At 34.8% G+C, this 16,515-nt stretch overlaps 1 protein-coding gene across 2 annotated transcripts in view; it reads left to right on the forward strand.

Annotated features, from left to right (window-relative positions):
- The window catches only part of TET1 (tet methylcytosine dioxygenase 1), a 136,584-nt gene that overhangs the window by 100,072 nt on the left and 19,997 nt on the right, over nt 1–16,515 (forward strand). For both annotated transcript variants that reach the window (XM_043926402.1, XM_043926403.1), the window contains exon 7: nt 13,897–14,108. In XM_043926402.1, coding sequence (XP_043782337.1) covers nt 13,897–14,108 — 212 coding nt within the window. The remainder of the gene's footprint in view (nt 1–13,896; nt 14,109–16,515) is intronic.

Raw genomic sequence — 16,515 nt, forward strand, 5'->3', positions numbered from 1 at the left:
ATTCTTTTTTTTTCCCCCACACGTTGAACTTTTTATTTTGTATTGGCATATAGCTGGTTAACCATGTTGTGCTAGTCTGAGGTGAAAGCCAAGGGACTCAACCAACCTATGTGTGTATTCATTCTCCCCCAAACCCCTCTTCCTTCCAGGCTGGTGCATGACATTGAGCTGAGTTCCATGTGTTATGCAATAGGTGGCTAGAGGATTCTTAACCACTGGATAGCCAGGGAAGTCCCAAGACTTACTTTCTTATCATAGGACTTCTTAAGTGTTTTCTCAGTCATAGCAGCTTATTTTTCCCCAGGGTGAATCAATCAAAATATAACAAGGAAGCCACAATGTCATTTATGATATTAACCTCGGAAGTTGCTACATAGCTGACCCTTATTTAGTATAGGAGGCTACTATGCAGGGACAAAAATATTAGGTGGTGGTGATGATTGGGGTCATCTTAGAGACAAGCTATTCATAAAATTCAGTATTTCTTCTTAACTAAAAATATCATTATGCCAAGCGAAAGTGTTAGTCACGCACTTGTGTCTGACTCTTTGCAACCCCATGGACCGCCAGGGTCCTCTGTTCATGGAATCCTCCAGGTAAGAATAGTGGAGTGGGTAACCATTCCCTTCTCCAGGGTATCTTCCCAACCCAGGAATAGAACCCAAGTCTCCCTCATTGCAGGCAGATTCTTCAGCTTCGGAGCTATCAGTATGTTAAAGATACTACATTGACATTGTAACATGTAACTATCTTCCTTAGCTCCAGCTTCTCTAAAGGCCAAAAAAAACATTGATTTGTAGATCTTAATTCACAAAATAATGCTGGTAAACATCAACATTGTTCATTATGGAATATGTCAAGAAAAAAGGTCATACACTTAGAGTTTACCTATAATTATAAATTGAATACTCATCAAGCTACTACCTGGAGAAGGAAATTGCAACCCATTTTCCAGTATTTTGTCTGAAAAATCCCATGGTAGGGGAGCCTGGTGAGTTCATAGGGTCGCAAAGAGGACACAACTGAGCAACCGGGCACACAGGCGACTACCTACGTGAAAAATACATCATTGCTCGGTTCTCAGAGACCCTAAGAACCACGTCCCCACCTTATGTATTTCCTTATGGTATGGTTACTGTTTTTTTGTGTTTTGCCCCTACATAATACCTTGCACATTTGTAGAAATAAGTGGTAGGTATTGGTTCCCAATATTTGACACTGATAATTTGCATAGGTTTGTTAATCTTTATCTGTTTGATATTTCCGACTCTTACTTACTTGCCTTTGAGTAACAAGGCATGAGGAGAAGGAAATGGTAACCCACTCCAACTCCAGTATTTTTGCCTGGGAAATCCCATGGCCAGAGGAACCTGATAGGCTACAGTCTATGGGATCTCAAGAGTCAGACAAGACGTAGCAACTAAACCACCACCACCAGCAAGGCATGAATGTATACTCATGGCAGCTGGCTTCCCCTTGACTAAATGATCCAAAAGAGCAAGGTGGCTGGGTTAAGTGGTAGGATTTTGGATGATTCTTCCTTTCTTTCATCCCTTCTGTAGCATAACAGTAATTACACTGATAGAATTTTTCGGTTGCATTGCAGAATTTGTGTATATATATATATATATAGTATTGCTTTAAACTTACTTTTCATCTTGCATAGTTTACATTTGTCTGGTATTTGATATTAAAACATTAACCTAAATCAAGCATTTTGTGATTTGATGTATATTTTCTCAAGTGTGTGTGCAGACTTATGTGTGTAATAGTGGTTTAATTCTTTTTTAGATATTTATTTGTTAATTTTTTATTTGGCTTCACTGATCTTAGTTGCAGCATGTGGGATCTAGTTCCCTGACCAGGGATCCAACCCAGGCCCCCTGCAATGGGAGCATGGAGTTTTAGCCACTGAACCACCGGGAAGACCCTAGTGGTTGAATTCTATCCTACTTTTATCATGCTGCACTTGCTTTCTTTTCTTGAGGGGAGTTGTTAGGGTTAGGTCATTCACAGGAAGCCTAACAACATATTGTAACTGGGCAGCAGAACTTTCTAAGCTAGTCTCATTGTGTTCTGCCTTTGTTCTTAAAACAGTTTTAATCGTTTCTTCAAAATCTTTCTTCTTTACCAGGTGGTCTTTAACACTTCCCATAATTGTTAATTTTTGACAGACATTTCTAACTCTTCCTGTCTTTTGTGTTTTGGCAGGGAGTAGTTATATCTTGTTATTCAGTAGATTTTGATGGAAAGGGCCATATAGTTTCTTTAATACACTAAGCTCTGTTAACTCCCTTTACTATAGATGACTCCAAAGCTGAGAAATTCACACCAGGCCCAAGTTCATGGGTTACCCTACCTAGGATTGTTATTAGTCAGTAGAGCAGGTGTGACAATGTGTACAACTGAATGTTTTGTTGCCTACTTGAGTGTGACGTGACCAGAGTTTTTAGGGTGTCTTGTAAATGAAGCTGATGTATCTAAAGGTTTTAGAACCATCTTGCCTTGATTTATACACATATCTTCAAAGACTTGCCATTTTATGAATTCCTTTCTTCCAAGATTTTGACTCTTACCTGCCTTGAATGTCTTCAAGCTGCACTATAGTGCCCAGATTAGGCATTCTATGTGTATTACCATGTCAGAATAATAAACGGGCAGTAATGGGCTGGCTAATTGTCTGCAAAATCTTGCTAATGTGAAAAAAATATTTAATACTTCAGTGATTAAAATTGGGCAAAAACCCACAGAGGTTGGTACTGACTAACCTTTTCACTGTTCTTTCTTTTTTTGTTATAAAACATTTTTCTTCATTACTGTTTACCAATGTACCATTAGAACTACTTTTATGTTTGCTTACTTGCTTATAGTAAGATCAAATTGCCAATGTCCGTTGGATCAAAGAAAAAGCAAGAGAGTTCCAGAAAAACATCTACTTCTGCTTTATTGACTACGCCAAAGCCTTTGACTATGTGTATCACAACATACTGTGGAAAATTCTTAAAGAGATGGGAATATCAGACCACCTTACCTGCCTGCTGAGAAATCTGTATGCAGGTCAAGAAACAACAGTTAGAATCAGACCTGAAACAACGGACTGGTTCAAAATTGGGTAAGGAGTTCATCAAGGCTGTTTATTGTCATCCTGCTTGTTTAATTTATATGCAGAGTACATCATTCAAAATGCCTGGCTAAATGAAGCACAAGCTAGAATCAAGATTGCTGGGAGACATATCAATAACCTCAGATATGCAGATGACACCTCCTTTATGGCAGAAAGCAAAGAAGTAAAGAGCCTCTTGATGAAAGTGAAAGAGGAGAGTGAAAAAGTTGGCTTAAAACTCAACATTCAGAAAATGAAAATCATGTCATCTGGTCCCATCACTTCATGGCAAATAGATGGGGAAACAATGGAAACAGTGACTGACTTTATTTTGTGGGGCTCCAAAATCACTGCAGATGGTGAATGTAGCCATGAAATTAAAAGATGGTTGCTCCTTGGAAGAAAAGCTATGACCAACCTAGACAGCATATTAAAAAGCAGAGACATTACTTTGGCAACAATGTCCATCTAGTCAAAGCTATGGTTTTTCTAATAGTCATGTATGGATGTGATAGTTGGACTGTAAAGCAAGCTGAGCACCGAAGAATTGATGCTTTTGAACTGTGGTGTTGGAGAAGACTCTAGAGAGTCCTTTGGACTGCAAGGAGACCAAACCAGTCAATCCTAAAGAAAATCAGTCCTGAATATTCATTGGAAGAACTGATGCTGAAGCTGAAACTGCAAAACTTTGGCCACCTGATGTGAAGAACTGACTCATTGGAAAAAGACCCTGATGCTGGGAAAGATTGAAGGCAGGAGGAGAAGGGGACGACAGAGGATGAGATGGTTGGATGGCATCACTGACTTGATGGACATGAGTTTGAGCAAGCTCTGGGATTTGGTGATGGACAGAGAAGGCTGTCGTGCTGCAGTCCATGGGGTCGCAAAGAGTGGGACACAACTGAGTGACTGAACTGAACTGACTTGCTTATAGTGTTCATTTTTTAAGGAAAGTTTTTATTGAACTATAAAATACACAGAGAAAACTACACAAATCATAAGTGTGCAGGCCATTGAAGTTTTACAAAGTCAAACCATCCAGATTAAGAAATAAAGCATCACACCAACCCCAGAACACCCCTCATGTATCCAATCACCACCACCCCTCCAAAAATGGGGTTGAAGTTCATTAGCTATAATATATAGGACATACTTTAAATTTTTTTTTTTTTATAATTTTTTTATTTTGTGTTAGGGCTTCCCTGGTAGCTCAGACTTTAAAGAATCTGCCTGTAGTGCAAGAGACCCGGTTTCAATCCCTGGGTCGGGAAGATTCCTGCGAGAAGGGAATGGCAACCCACTCCAGTATTCTTGTCTGGAGAATGCCATGGACAGAGGAGCCTGGTGGGCTGCAGTCCATGGGGTCAGGGTCGCAAAGAGTAGAACACAGCTGAGCAACTAAGCATAGCACATAGCCAATTTGCAATGTTGTGGTAGTTTTAGGTGAACAGCAAAGGGAAGGAAGCGGAGAAAGATTTAAATGATCTTAATCCATGGACATTTTGGGTATTGAGAGGTAGTGGTGGCCTCCATCATTTTGTATTGAAAATTTAATTTTCTCTCATGGTTACCGATAAACTAAAAAAATGATTGATTTCTCTTGGGTAATGTAAGCCACACTTGACATAAATGTTGCTCCTAGCTTTAACTATAGTTTATTCTTCTGCAGAGCGTGGATTTTTGTTGGAGCTAATGCAGGAACCTAGTTACCTTCGCATCTTTATTGCTAAGGTTAATATTACAAGGACTGTTTAATTCCTTTTTTTTTAAATTTTAAAATAAAAATAGGGGGACATATGTATTCTTATCACTGATTCACATTATTGTGTGCTGGAAGCCAACACAATATTGTAAGGCAATTATCCTCCAATTAAAATTTTTAAAAAATTTAAAAAGAACAATAAAAGTAAAATTAAATTCAGTGTTAATTTGTATCCATGTAGAAAATTAAAACTCCATATTAAATTAAATTTCAAAACAATTTAAAATTTTAAAACACATCTTATTTTTCCCCTTCAGAGATAATGCTTTTTAGCAATTTTGAGTATACCCAAATGAAGAGTTAGCATGTTAAAAATTGGGTACCTGCTGAAGCATGTTAAGCAGAGAGTGAAGTCAATATATTAATAATTCTACAACTTCCTAAATTTCAAGAATGTTTGATTAAGTAAACATAAGGTTTTTTGTTTTTTTTAGCAGAAACTACTCTGAGATTTTGCTTCTCTGCATACTGAAATTGAATATATAGCTCAATTCTTCAGGAGTGGTTTGAATGCACTATTAGAAATTATTTTTTTAAAAAGGCATCAAAGAACTAGTTTAATGTAAGAAAAAATTGCTGGAAATGGATAAATTTTTCCAATTTTTTTTTTTTTGTGTGTGTAATAAAGTTTTATTAAAGTATAAAGGAGATAGAGAAAGCTTCTGACATAGACATCAGAAGGGGGTAGAAAGTACCCCCTTGCTAGTGTTAGCAATGGAGTTATATACTCTCCAATGAATCCAAAGAATGTCTGGAGGTTGTAAAGACCTCACCAGACCTACTCCCATACTTTACATTTCAAGTGTTATATTTACATTAAAAATTTTTTTGATTGGGGGATAATTGTTATACAAGATTGTGTTGGTTTCCACCATCACCAAATTCTTAATTCATGGTAAAGAATAAATCTTTTTCTTATTTTTTAAAGATTTAAATAGAAAAAATATACTAATCTACTGGTGAAAATCTATTTTGTCATTGTTAACTAGCAATTAAAAATAACTACCTTGATTAAATTTGCATTTTAACTAGTAAAATTAGGTTTCTTCATATATTTATTAGCCACTTTTATTTCTTCTATTAATTCACTATGTTTTTTTCCATTCATTTTATTAGTTGGAGGCTAATTACTTTACAATATTGTAGTGGTTTTTGCCATACATTGACATGAATCAGCCATGGATCTCCATGTGTTCCCCATCCCGATCCCCCCTCCCATCTCCCTCCCCATCCCATCCCTCTGTGTCTTCCCAGTACAGCAGCCCCGAGCACTTGTCTCATGCATCCAACCTGGGCTGGTGATCTGTTTCACCCTTGATAATATACGTTTTGATGCTGTTCTCTTGAAACATCCCACCCTCGCCTTCTCCCACAGAGTCCAAAAGTCTGTTCTGTACATCTATGTCTCTTTTTCTGTTTTGCATATAGGGTTATCGTTACCATCTTTCTAAATTCCATATATATGCGTTAGTATACTGTATTGGTGTTTATCTTTCTGACTTACTTCACTCTGTATAATGGGCTCCAGTTTCATCCATCTCATTAGAACTGATTCAAATGATGAATTCACTATTCATAGCCTTTTTTTGTTGAGGTTATTTTTTGTATTTTTGTAAATAACACTTTATCATATATTTGCCGTTATCTCATACTAGATTTTCTTTTAGCTTTAGTGATCTGACTGTTATACTATGAAAGTGAAAGTGTTAGCTGCTCAGTTATGTCCTATTCTTTTGGACTGTAGCCTGCCAGGCTACTCTGTCCATGGAGTTCTCAGGCAAGAATGCTGGAGTGGTAGCCATTCCCTTCTCCAGGGGAATCTTCCCAACCCTGGGATCGAACCCAGATCTCCTTCATTTCAGGCAGATACTTTACCCTCTGAGCCACCAGGGAAGACCTATTTTTTAGGAGCTTGAAATGCTTAGCATGTCAAACTTACGTCACCTCATACGTGCCTTAGAGATTTTTCATCTTGCTGTGGAAACTTTTTCCACCCTAATACTATAAAAATAGTGTCTCCCGTATTCTTATAATTTTATGTATTGATTTAGTATTTGGTTAAAAAAGTTTCTTTCTTTTTTTTTTTTTAATTTGGTTGTACCTCATTGCATGCAGAATCTTAGTTCCCAGACCAGGGATTGAATTTGTGTCCTCTGCAGTGGAAACCAGGAATTTGCCCCAATTTTCTGTTGTTGGTCATTGACCCATTAAGGAAGACCATTCCTAGGCTGGTACATTTTTTGCTATAGCTTTGCAGAAAAGTTTTAAATTTAAAAGGACATTTATCTTTCATGTGTAAAAAGTCTTTTTCATGACTTAATATTCATTTATTCTTTCATATGAACTTTTAGAAACTAAGTATATGTAGAATGGGGAATAAATTGGTGACTAAAATAAAATCTTTCAATGTCTGACCTTCCATCTAGGAACAACTTAATAAAGATTTACTTACATGTATTTCCCTTAAGATAATCCTCACAGCTATATTTAATTTAATGTTTAAGCTTTAAACCAAATTTCTATTTGATTATTACTGGTATATATTAAACCTTTGAGTCTTCAAAATTTATAAGTAGCCACCTGTGTTATTCTCTTTAAAAATCCAGTGAAGTTTTGCTTCTCTTGAGTTTCCTATGAGGACTTAAATCTATAAAAAATAATTGTCTCCCAATTATAATAATACTTGTTTTTAAAGTATGTTTTAAAAATCATCTTTAATTCTAGTTTTCAGAAACAATAGTTTGATTAGCCTTTGTTCAGATATCTGCAGGTACCTGTAAATGTAGTAATTCTGACCCAACAAACACAATGCTGTGTTTCCAAAAGAACAGTTATATAATTATATATAATTATACAGTCTATACTGTAAGGTAAATTAATGATTATAATGGAAGATAATTAAATGCCAACATACTATTTATCAACATTATGATTATTTTATTGTTTGTGCAAAGCAAGAGTGTGTATATCTAGAATTCTCTGGATTTTGGAGTTAGGCGAATAAAAAACTACTTAAGTAATTGCATTACCCATGTAAATGTACTATGGCTAGAAGTCAAGCTTGACTGCTATATAGAAACTGTATTCCGTTTTTGAGATTCTTCTTTCCATATATTTTTTTCTTCTATGTCTTAAGAATATAAAAAAATCGTTACCTACAGCTGCTTCCTCATAAATTACAACAGTAACTTTGTTTCTCAGAACAGTCTTCTCTTCCAGAGTGGCCTTAAACCCACTAGATGGTCAGAGATTATTTAGAACATCTGAGATGATCATTCTTGATCATGGTCTATCATGCCTTAAGAACTCCCAGTTTAGAATTTAAATAGATTATCCCATCCAGACCAAGTTAACAGAAATAATTTAGAATGTACATTTCAGAGCTGTACATACATAGGCTGTTGAAGCAGAAAAATTGATCATCTAGAATAAGGGGACTCCATCATAGAAATGCTAGGAAATTTTTTCATAATGACCATCAGACTGATCTTTTATTGCCATTTCTGGAGATATTCAGTACTATCCCAGTGATTACCACCAATACTTTAACTGCCAAAGAAAGTCTAGATCCTCAAAACCTTTGTGAGAAACTATTGGTTCTACTTCCTCTTCTGGGAAGTTTCACCTGGTTTCTAGGGGAAAAACAGGTTTCCCCCATCAATCTTCACCAAATCAAGTCAGACTGTCTATAATATACCCTCTTAGGTGATTTTGTTCATGACTACACATTGCATCATCTATGTGCTAGTTAATCCCTATCACTCGCCTGCTTGAGAATGGCTTTTAGAGGGAGCAGGGAGGGAGGAAACCAAGAGCAGCTTTTGGTGAGTACAGGAAGGACTTTATTGAGCTGTTGACCTTTGAGCTACATCTTAAAAACTGAACAAGAAGTTCTCTCAGAAATTGAACCAATTATGCATATTAACTTGATGAAGGGAGTTTTATAATCACAGGGTCCATTTGATATGGCTACAAGTGGCAGAATTCTTCCTTAAATAACACCTTTACTTTGTAGACTGGTTTTCCAAAAATCTTAGAATTGCCATTGTATTGGCTTGGCCAAAAATTTCTTTCAGGTTTGTCCTTGTGATCTTACAAATAAACCTGAATGATTTTTTTTTTTTTTTTGCCAATCCAATACTAGCTTATTTCTGGTGGCAAACTATTTTTTCAGTTTTTTACGAAGGGTAATATCCACGAGGGCTTTCCAGGTAGCGCAGTGGTAAAGAATCCACCTGCCAATACAGGAGACTCAAGAGATGCTGGTTCGATCCCTGGGTCAGGAAGATCCCCTGGAGTAGGAGATGGCTGCCACTGCAGTATGTTTTTAGCACAATGGGGTATATTTTTAGCACAAGTATTAAAAGAATGTATGATGTTTCATAAGATATAACAATTGCATGTCATGTAATATAAGAATATTAAAAAGTGACAGGACAGTAGTCATGAACATTACTCAAATTTTGGACACATCATTTACCATCTAAAGTGATTCTGGGGACTCCCCTGGAGGTTCAGTCATTAATACTCCATGCTTCCAATGCAGGTGGCACAGGATTCCATCCCTAGACGGGGAACTAAGATCCCACATGGTGCTTGGCCATGGTATATAAATAAAATAAAAAGTAAAGTGAATCTGTTGTGAGACCCTGGCTTCAACCACTTACCAATTAATATTTTGTTCCAGTTACCAAAAAATGTGATTTTTGCCAAATGTTTTAAAATTTGGACTGTTTGTATCACTTAAAATCTGTTTCTGAAATAAGAGTTTCTGTCTTATTAATAGCATAACTTGTTTTTGAAATTTTTATAAAATCCAACCACATTGGGTTTTTGTGGTTTTTAACCATTCCTTCAACAAATATTTAATGAGAGTCTTCCATGAGCTGAGTTCTGTTCTCAGGAGCCAAGTATGCATTAAAAAAGCAAAGAAACTTAGTGGCTAATATTTATTAGATCCTAGATCTGTGCTACTATAGAAAAGTTAAGCAACTTGCTACAGTGTCATGAGCCAGTAAGTGACTAAGCAGTTTCTGGTTTTTGTTTTAAATTTAGATTAAGAAAAATAATAAATTTAGATTAAGGTACACTATTTTAGTATAACATACATGCAGAAGACTTCACAAATTCTTCAATCACAGGTTTTCTAAAGTGCACACACTTGTGTAACCAGCAGTCACTATTACTTGCCCCTCTGAATCACTCTCCTGCCCTCTACCGTTATTGATTAATCCTGTCTAATTTGAACCTTATGTAAATGCAGTCTTGCAGTATGTAGTCTTGTATGCATGTATGCATACATCGACTATCTCAGCATTATAATTGTGAGACTAAGCAATGTTTTTTGTAAATGTAGATCATTCTCATCTCATTGAGCTGTTCTCTGGTGATTAATGTTTGGGTTGTTATCAGTTTCAGGTAGTGATGAATAGTGGTGCTGTCTTTGGGAAATACAAAAATATATTTCTGTTTGTTTTATACCTAGAAGTGGAATTGCTAGCAGATGGTGGGGGGGTGGGTGCATATGTGCACCTTGGGTCAATACAGTTTTCCAAAATGGTTGTCTGTTTTTGCATTCTCATGAATAATGTGCAAGTTGCTCTACATCTTTCTCAACATGACATTTTCTTTTTCATTTCTTTCCTTCCTTTAAAAAAAGAAATTGTGGTAAAATAGCAATAATAAAAAATTTACTATCTTAACCATTTTTGAGTATACAGTTCAGTAGTATTATATATTCACATTGTTTTAAACAGATTTCCCAAATATTTTCTTGCGAATAAGAAATTCTTTCCCAATTAAACAATTCTCTATTTTTCTATCACCCTTGCCCCTAACACCATTCTAGTTTATGTTTCTATGAATTTGACTACTTTAGATAACTCACAAAATGTTTGTTTTTTCATGACTGTTTTATTTCATTTTGAATTATGTCCTCAAAGTTCATTCATTTGCAGTGTGTGACAGGATTTCCTTCCTTTTTGTGTCTATTTCTTTGTGTGCATATACAATATTTTGTTTATCCTTTCATCTATTGATGACCATTTTGGTCAATTTTACCTCAGGGCTCTCGTGAGTAGTGATGAAATGGACATGGGAATGCAAAGATCTGTTTCAGACTTTATTTTCATTTCTTTCTGGTATATATTCAGAAGTGGGATTGTCCCCTAAAAAAAAAAAAAAAAAAAAAAAAAAACAGAAGTGGGATTGCTGGGTCATATGATTGCTGGTTCTATTTTTAATTTTTTGAGGAACTTCATACTGTTTTGCATGGCAGTTAAACCATTTTAAAAACCCCATTTAAATCCATGGCTGATTCATGTCAATGTATGGCAAAAACCACTACAATATTGTAAAGTAATTAGCCTCCAACTAATAAAAATAAATAGAAAAAAAAATAAAACCCCATTTACATATGTAGTGCTTTCGAATTTTTTTATTTTGCTAGATGACTAATAATGTTGAGCATATTTTCATATGCTCATCATCTGTTTGGATGTTGTCTTGTGTTTGTTTAACTTTCTTGGTCAATTTTCTGCTTTGCTTTTATTACTCATTTGAGGGAATTCTTTATATATTTTGTGTAAGAATAGTTTGTTGTTTATATATATGGCAGATATGTCTCACAATGTATTGATTGCTTTTATGCTTTCTTAATCTTTTATTAGTTAATATTTATGATAAACAGGAGTTCTTAATATATTCCAATTTCGTGACATTTTCCTTTAGAATTATTAAATTTGGTGATGTTTTAAAATATTATATCCACTTCAAGGTCATGAAGGTATTTTCTTCTAAAAATTAACGTTTTGTCTTTTATAGTTAGATCTATAGTATAATTTGTTACTAGTGTGAATTAGGCATCAAGATCCATTTTTTCCCCCCATATGGATGTCTGTCCAGTACAATTTATGGAAAAGATTACTTTTTGCATTGGACTGCAGTGTCATTTGTCATAGTCAAGTGACCACATATATATGGCTGTTTTATATATATATATATATATATAACATATATATATGTTCTGTTTTATTCCATTGATTTCCTTATCTGTCACTGCACCAATACTAAACTGTCTTAATTATCGTATCTTTGCAATCAGTCTTGATACCTGATTAATCATTTTTTCTGTCTTTGTTCCTTTTTTTCTACTTCTTCGTCCTTTGCATTTCCATATAAACTTTGCAAAACCTTTGTCCATTTCCATGCCCAAACAAAACTAATTCTAGTAGGGCTTTGATTGGAATTGTATCAAATGTAGCAACAAACTTTGGGGAAATTAACATCATTATAATAATTACTATTCCATGAAAATAGTATGTCAATTTATTTAGGTCTTCTTTAATTTCTTTCAATAATATTTCTATAATTTTCAGACGTCTCATACAAGTTTAATATTTGTCTTACTCTGATTAGACTACTATGAGGAAAATACCAGAATGGATGGCTTATAAACAGCAAATTCATTTCTCACAGTTCTTTGGTTTTTAAGTTGAGGATCAGGGTGCCAGCATGATTGGTGGGTCCTTTTTCTCCATGTCTTCACATGGTAGAAGGAGCTAAAGAGACAAAGGGGTCTCTTTTATAAGAACACTGTTGCCATTAGTGAGGGCTTCCTCCTCATGACCTAATCATCTCCATCTCCCAAAGTCTCTATTAATACCATTGTTTGGATTTAGGATTCATTATATGAATTTTGGATGAACATAAATATCCATAACACAGTGATACTTAAGCAGCTTACTGAAACTTTTAGAGACTCAGTATGCTTAATTTTCTTTCATTCACTGAAAGAGCTATGGAAGATCTAGAAAAGGCACAAACACAGTGAATAAATAGCATTTTAGCATTTTCTACACAAAGACTATCACTATAACTTTGTTGGTTTGACAGCATGAAGATTATCTGGTGTGATTTTGTTTGATACAATATCATTTTGCATTTGAGTTTATTTGGAAGCAAATGTATTTTTTGGCTGTAAAAGGACATAAAAACATAGAAAAAAATTTTAATGTAAATAATTGTGTTTAGGGGGAAGGTCCTAAAGCCAACTCTACTCAAGGGATGCCTTGGTAGCAATGATTGTTAACCATCTGGAGTGACAGAAGAAAGTGATATTGGGTAACTAACATCTTAAGAAGTTTCATCTCAAGTTTTTGTAATATTGTAGCAACAAAAATGGAATATTAATTATGCTATTGGGTGCTCCATTGTCCTCACAGGGTTGGGCAGTTTCATCATTTACTGATTACATACTGATTGATCTAATTAGTCTCTCTGTAATTTGCGATATGTGGAAGTTTTAAGCATAGTAATTAAATGTAATTAACAAAACTAAACAGTAGGACCACTGAACAGTATTTTAAATACTTAGGAATCTTTTTTTAGCAACCCATGTGTATGATGCAGTGTAAGATAAATGGTTAAATATTCAAAATTGCTTATAATTTGCATTCTCTGTCAGCTGGAATATCTTAATCTTAAGATGGGTATGATAACTATCTGTGGCAGCATGGAAAAAAATCGCAGGAATATTGCTTTATGTATGTATGAATTGTTTTTCATATGGCAAAACCATTTGCCCTAGGCAAATATCCATAGTTTTTCTCAGATGCTAAATATCAGTGCTCAGAGCTTATTTTTAATGTTGGGAGTACTAGGTTATTTTCATTTAGCTAGATTTGTCCTGTTGTGGCAATTATGGAAGAGCAGATGAGTTAATTAGGCTCTTTTCCATGGGATTCTCTGTTGTCTGTTTTGCAATACTGTGTCAACAGTGAAATAAAACACAAACTGTTTCCACAGATTTCTGTTCAGCCTGTTTGTTAGTCAAGTAACCTTGGATACCCTGTGATGAGTTGTGTGGAGGCAGCTAATCTAACAACTAAAGGCCTTATAGGCGTCAAATCTTTTAAGAAATAGTAAGTTAAAAAAGCTAGAATGTAGTGATGAAGAACTTTAAAAGCCATATCCACTGCATTTGACGTTAGGTTTCTTGTTTTCCATAAATGTATACATTCTGTTTTGACAGGTTTTAAGAAGAAGCAGCGACGAAGAGAAAGTTCTTTGTCTGGTTCGACAGCGTACAGGCCACCACTGCCCAACAGCTGTGATGGTGGTACTCATCATGGTATGGGAGGGCATCCCTCTCCCCATGGCGGACAGACTGTACTCGCAGCTTACCGAGAGTCTCAAGGCATACAACGGTCATCCCACGGACCGCAGATGCACGCTCAATGAAAAGTAATCAAATCTGCTTCGTACTGTTTTAACATCAGTTTTATATCTTGTTAAATTGACTACCAAATAATAGACATATATATATAATAGGTGAGGACAGAATTTTAGGTATTATGCAACTGAAAAGAATGAACATTGCTTAAGAGAGAGACTTTATTTCATAGTGAGTTAAGGCCATTTTAGGATCTTTTCTTTAATTCTTTGCTTGTTTCCATTTTTGATACTTGATCTTTCTCAGCCCTGGAGTCTGTCTGAAAGAGAGAGATTTTTCTATAAAGAATCAACTCCTACAATAGAATTGTACCATATTCCATTTTCTCTAGCAATGTAAGAGAATATCCATTTTTCTATAGCTTTCATTGTAGTCAAACTTGAATTTTGCCCATTTAATAGGGGATAAATGTCTTCAATTTCTTTTGATTTGCATTTTTCATATTATGACTGGATATTTTTTCATATGGTTAAGAACATCTGCCATTTGTTTTTTAGTTTTTTAATTTCATTGAAGTATGGTTGATTCACAATATGTGTTAATTTCAACTGTACAGCAAATTGACTTAGTTATACATGTTCAGTTCAGTTCAGTCGCTCAGTCATGTGCGACTCTTTGTAACACCATGGACTGCAGCACGCCAGGCCCACCTGTCTTTCACCAACTCCTGGAGTTGACTCAAAACTCATGTCCATTGAGTCAGTGATGCCATCCAACCATCTCATCCTCTGTCATCCCCTTCTCCACCCGCCTTTAATCTTTCCTAGCATCAGGGTCTTTGCAAATGAATCAGTTCTTTGCATCAGGTGGCCAAAGTATTGGAGTTTCAGCTTCAGAATCAGTCCTTCCAATGAATATTCAGGACAGATTTCCTTTAGGATTGACAGGTTGGATCTCTTTGCAGTCCCAGGGTGTTTTTTTAATGTCACTTATTATATCTCTTTTCCCTTACTGTGTCTGAATTTTTTGTGATATTTAAGACCATTTTTCTTTCACACGAGCTCTAGAATAATTTACCCATGTTTTCTTTTATTTCTTGTTGAAATCAGAAATTTTTCAAACAGAAATCATTTAAGATTTATGCTGGACAGAAGTGAGAAGAGACCCATTTCTATTCTTTTTTCCATTTACCACAACCCTACTTGGGAGAGTTCTTCTTTCCCCCTTGACTTGAAATACTAACTTTATACAAAAATCAAGTCCTCTCTCTTATGAATTCTGTAAATTATAGAGGCATTATACATTTTAATATTTAGTAAGACTAGCTCACCATTCTTATTTTTTCAAGGCTTTTTAAAAATGTTTCTTTCAAATGAACTTCATAATCAATTTGTCTAGTTTTAAGATAAATCTAATGGTATTTTTAATGGGATTACATTAACTTTGAATAAACAGACATTATTCTGATATTGGATCTTACATCCCATTAAAAGATTTTTCTTTTCATTTGTTCAAGTGTTTGTGTTTTTCAACAGTGTTTTGTATGGTTTTCCTCAAAAAGTTCTCTTTTTTAAAAAAAAAAGAAATGTCATTTTACAAATTATAAAATATCCCCTCTCTAACCTCCTTACCATGGACAGAGGAGCCTGGTAGGTAGGGGTCGCAAAGAGTCAGACATGACTGAGTGACTTCACTTTAACCTCCTCACAGGATTGTTCGTATATCTTCCAGAGTATTTTTTTATGCTTAAAATCATTTCATTATACTTTTTATTATTTTTCTAATGCCAATAAATATGTATACATAATTTTAGTATCTATTTTATTATGTGGCTTCATAATAATAATACCTCTAATATAGAGAAACTGTTGTAAATTGTGTACATATAAGCTTATTTTTCCCAATAACTCATAAATAAGTCTTATGCTATTTCACTCAATGTAGATCCAACCTATTTTTTAAAATTTATATTTACAGAAATGATGTAAGAATACTTCAATGAATTCTTATATACCCCTTACCTTACCTATTTGTGGAATCATTTCTGATTCCACAAATAATCACACAATACACTTAAGCTTACATGTCATCATTACTGCTTTTTTCTGTACTTTCTTCTGGATAATTTGTGAAGTAGTTGCAAACTTTTACTTCTAAATAATACTTCAGAGAATGAGAACATTCCCAGTACAATGATCAAAACCAGGCTATTTCACTTGGATAAAATGCTATTCTCTAATTCAAATGTCATCTACTTTCCTATAGTGTACTGCATACTAATTTTCTCCCACCTAGGATTTGATGGAATAAGTTATTTTGTCTTTTGGGTTCCTTAGTACTTTTATCTATCTTTTTTCTGTGTTTCATAGCACTGTATTTTTGAAAGGGACAAGCTAATTTTGCAAACTGTTGCTCAATTTTTGATTGTCTTCCTGATTCAATTCAATTCAGGAATTATTGGCAAGAATACTACACTCA

Source organism: Cervus elaphus, chromosome 15 (assembly GCF_910594005.1).
Source record: "Cervus elaphus chromosome 15, mCerEla1.1, whole genome shotgun sequence".
NCBI classification, from domain to species: Eukaryota; Metazoa; Chordata; class Mammalia; order Artiodactyla; family Cervidae; genus Cervus; species Cervus elaphus.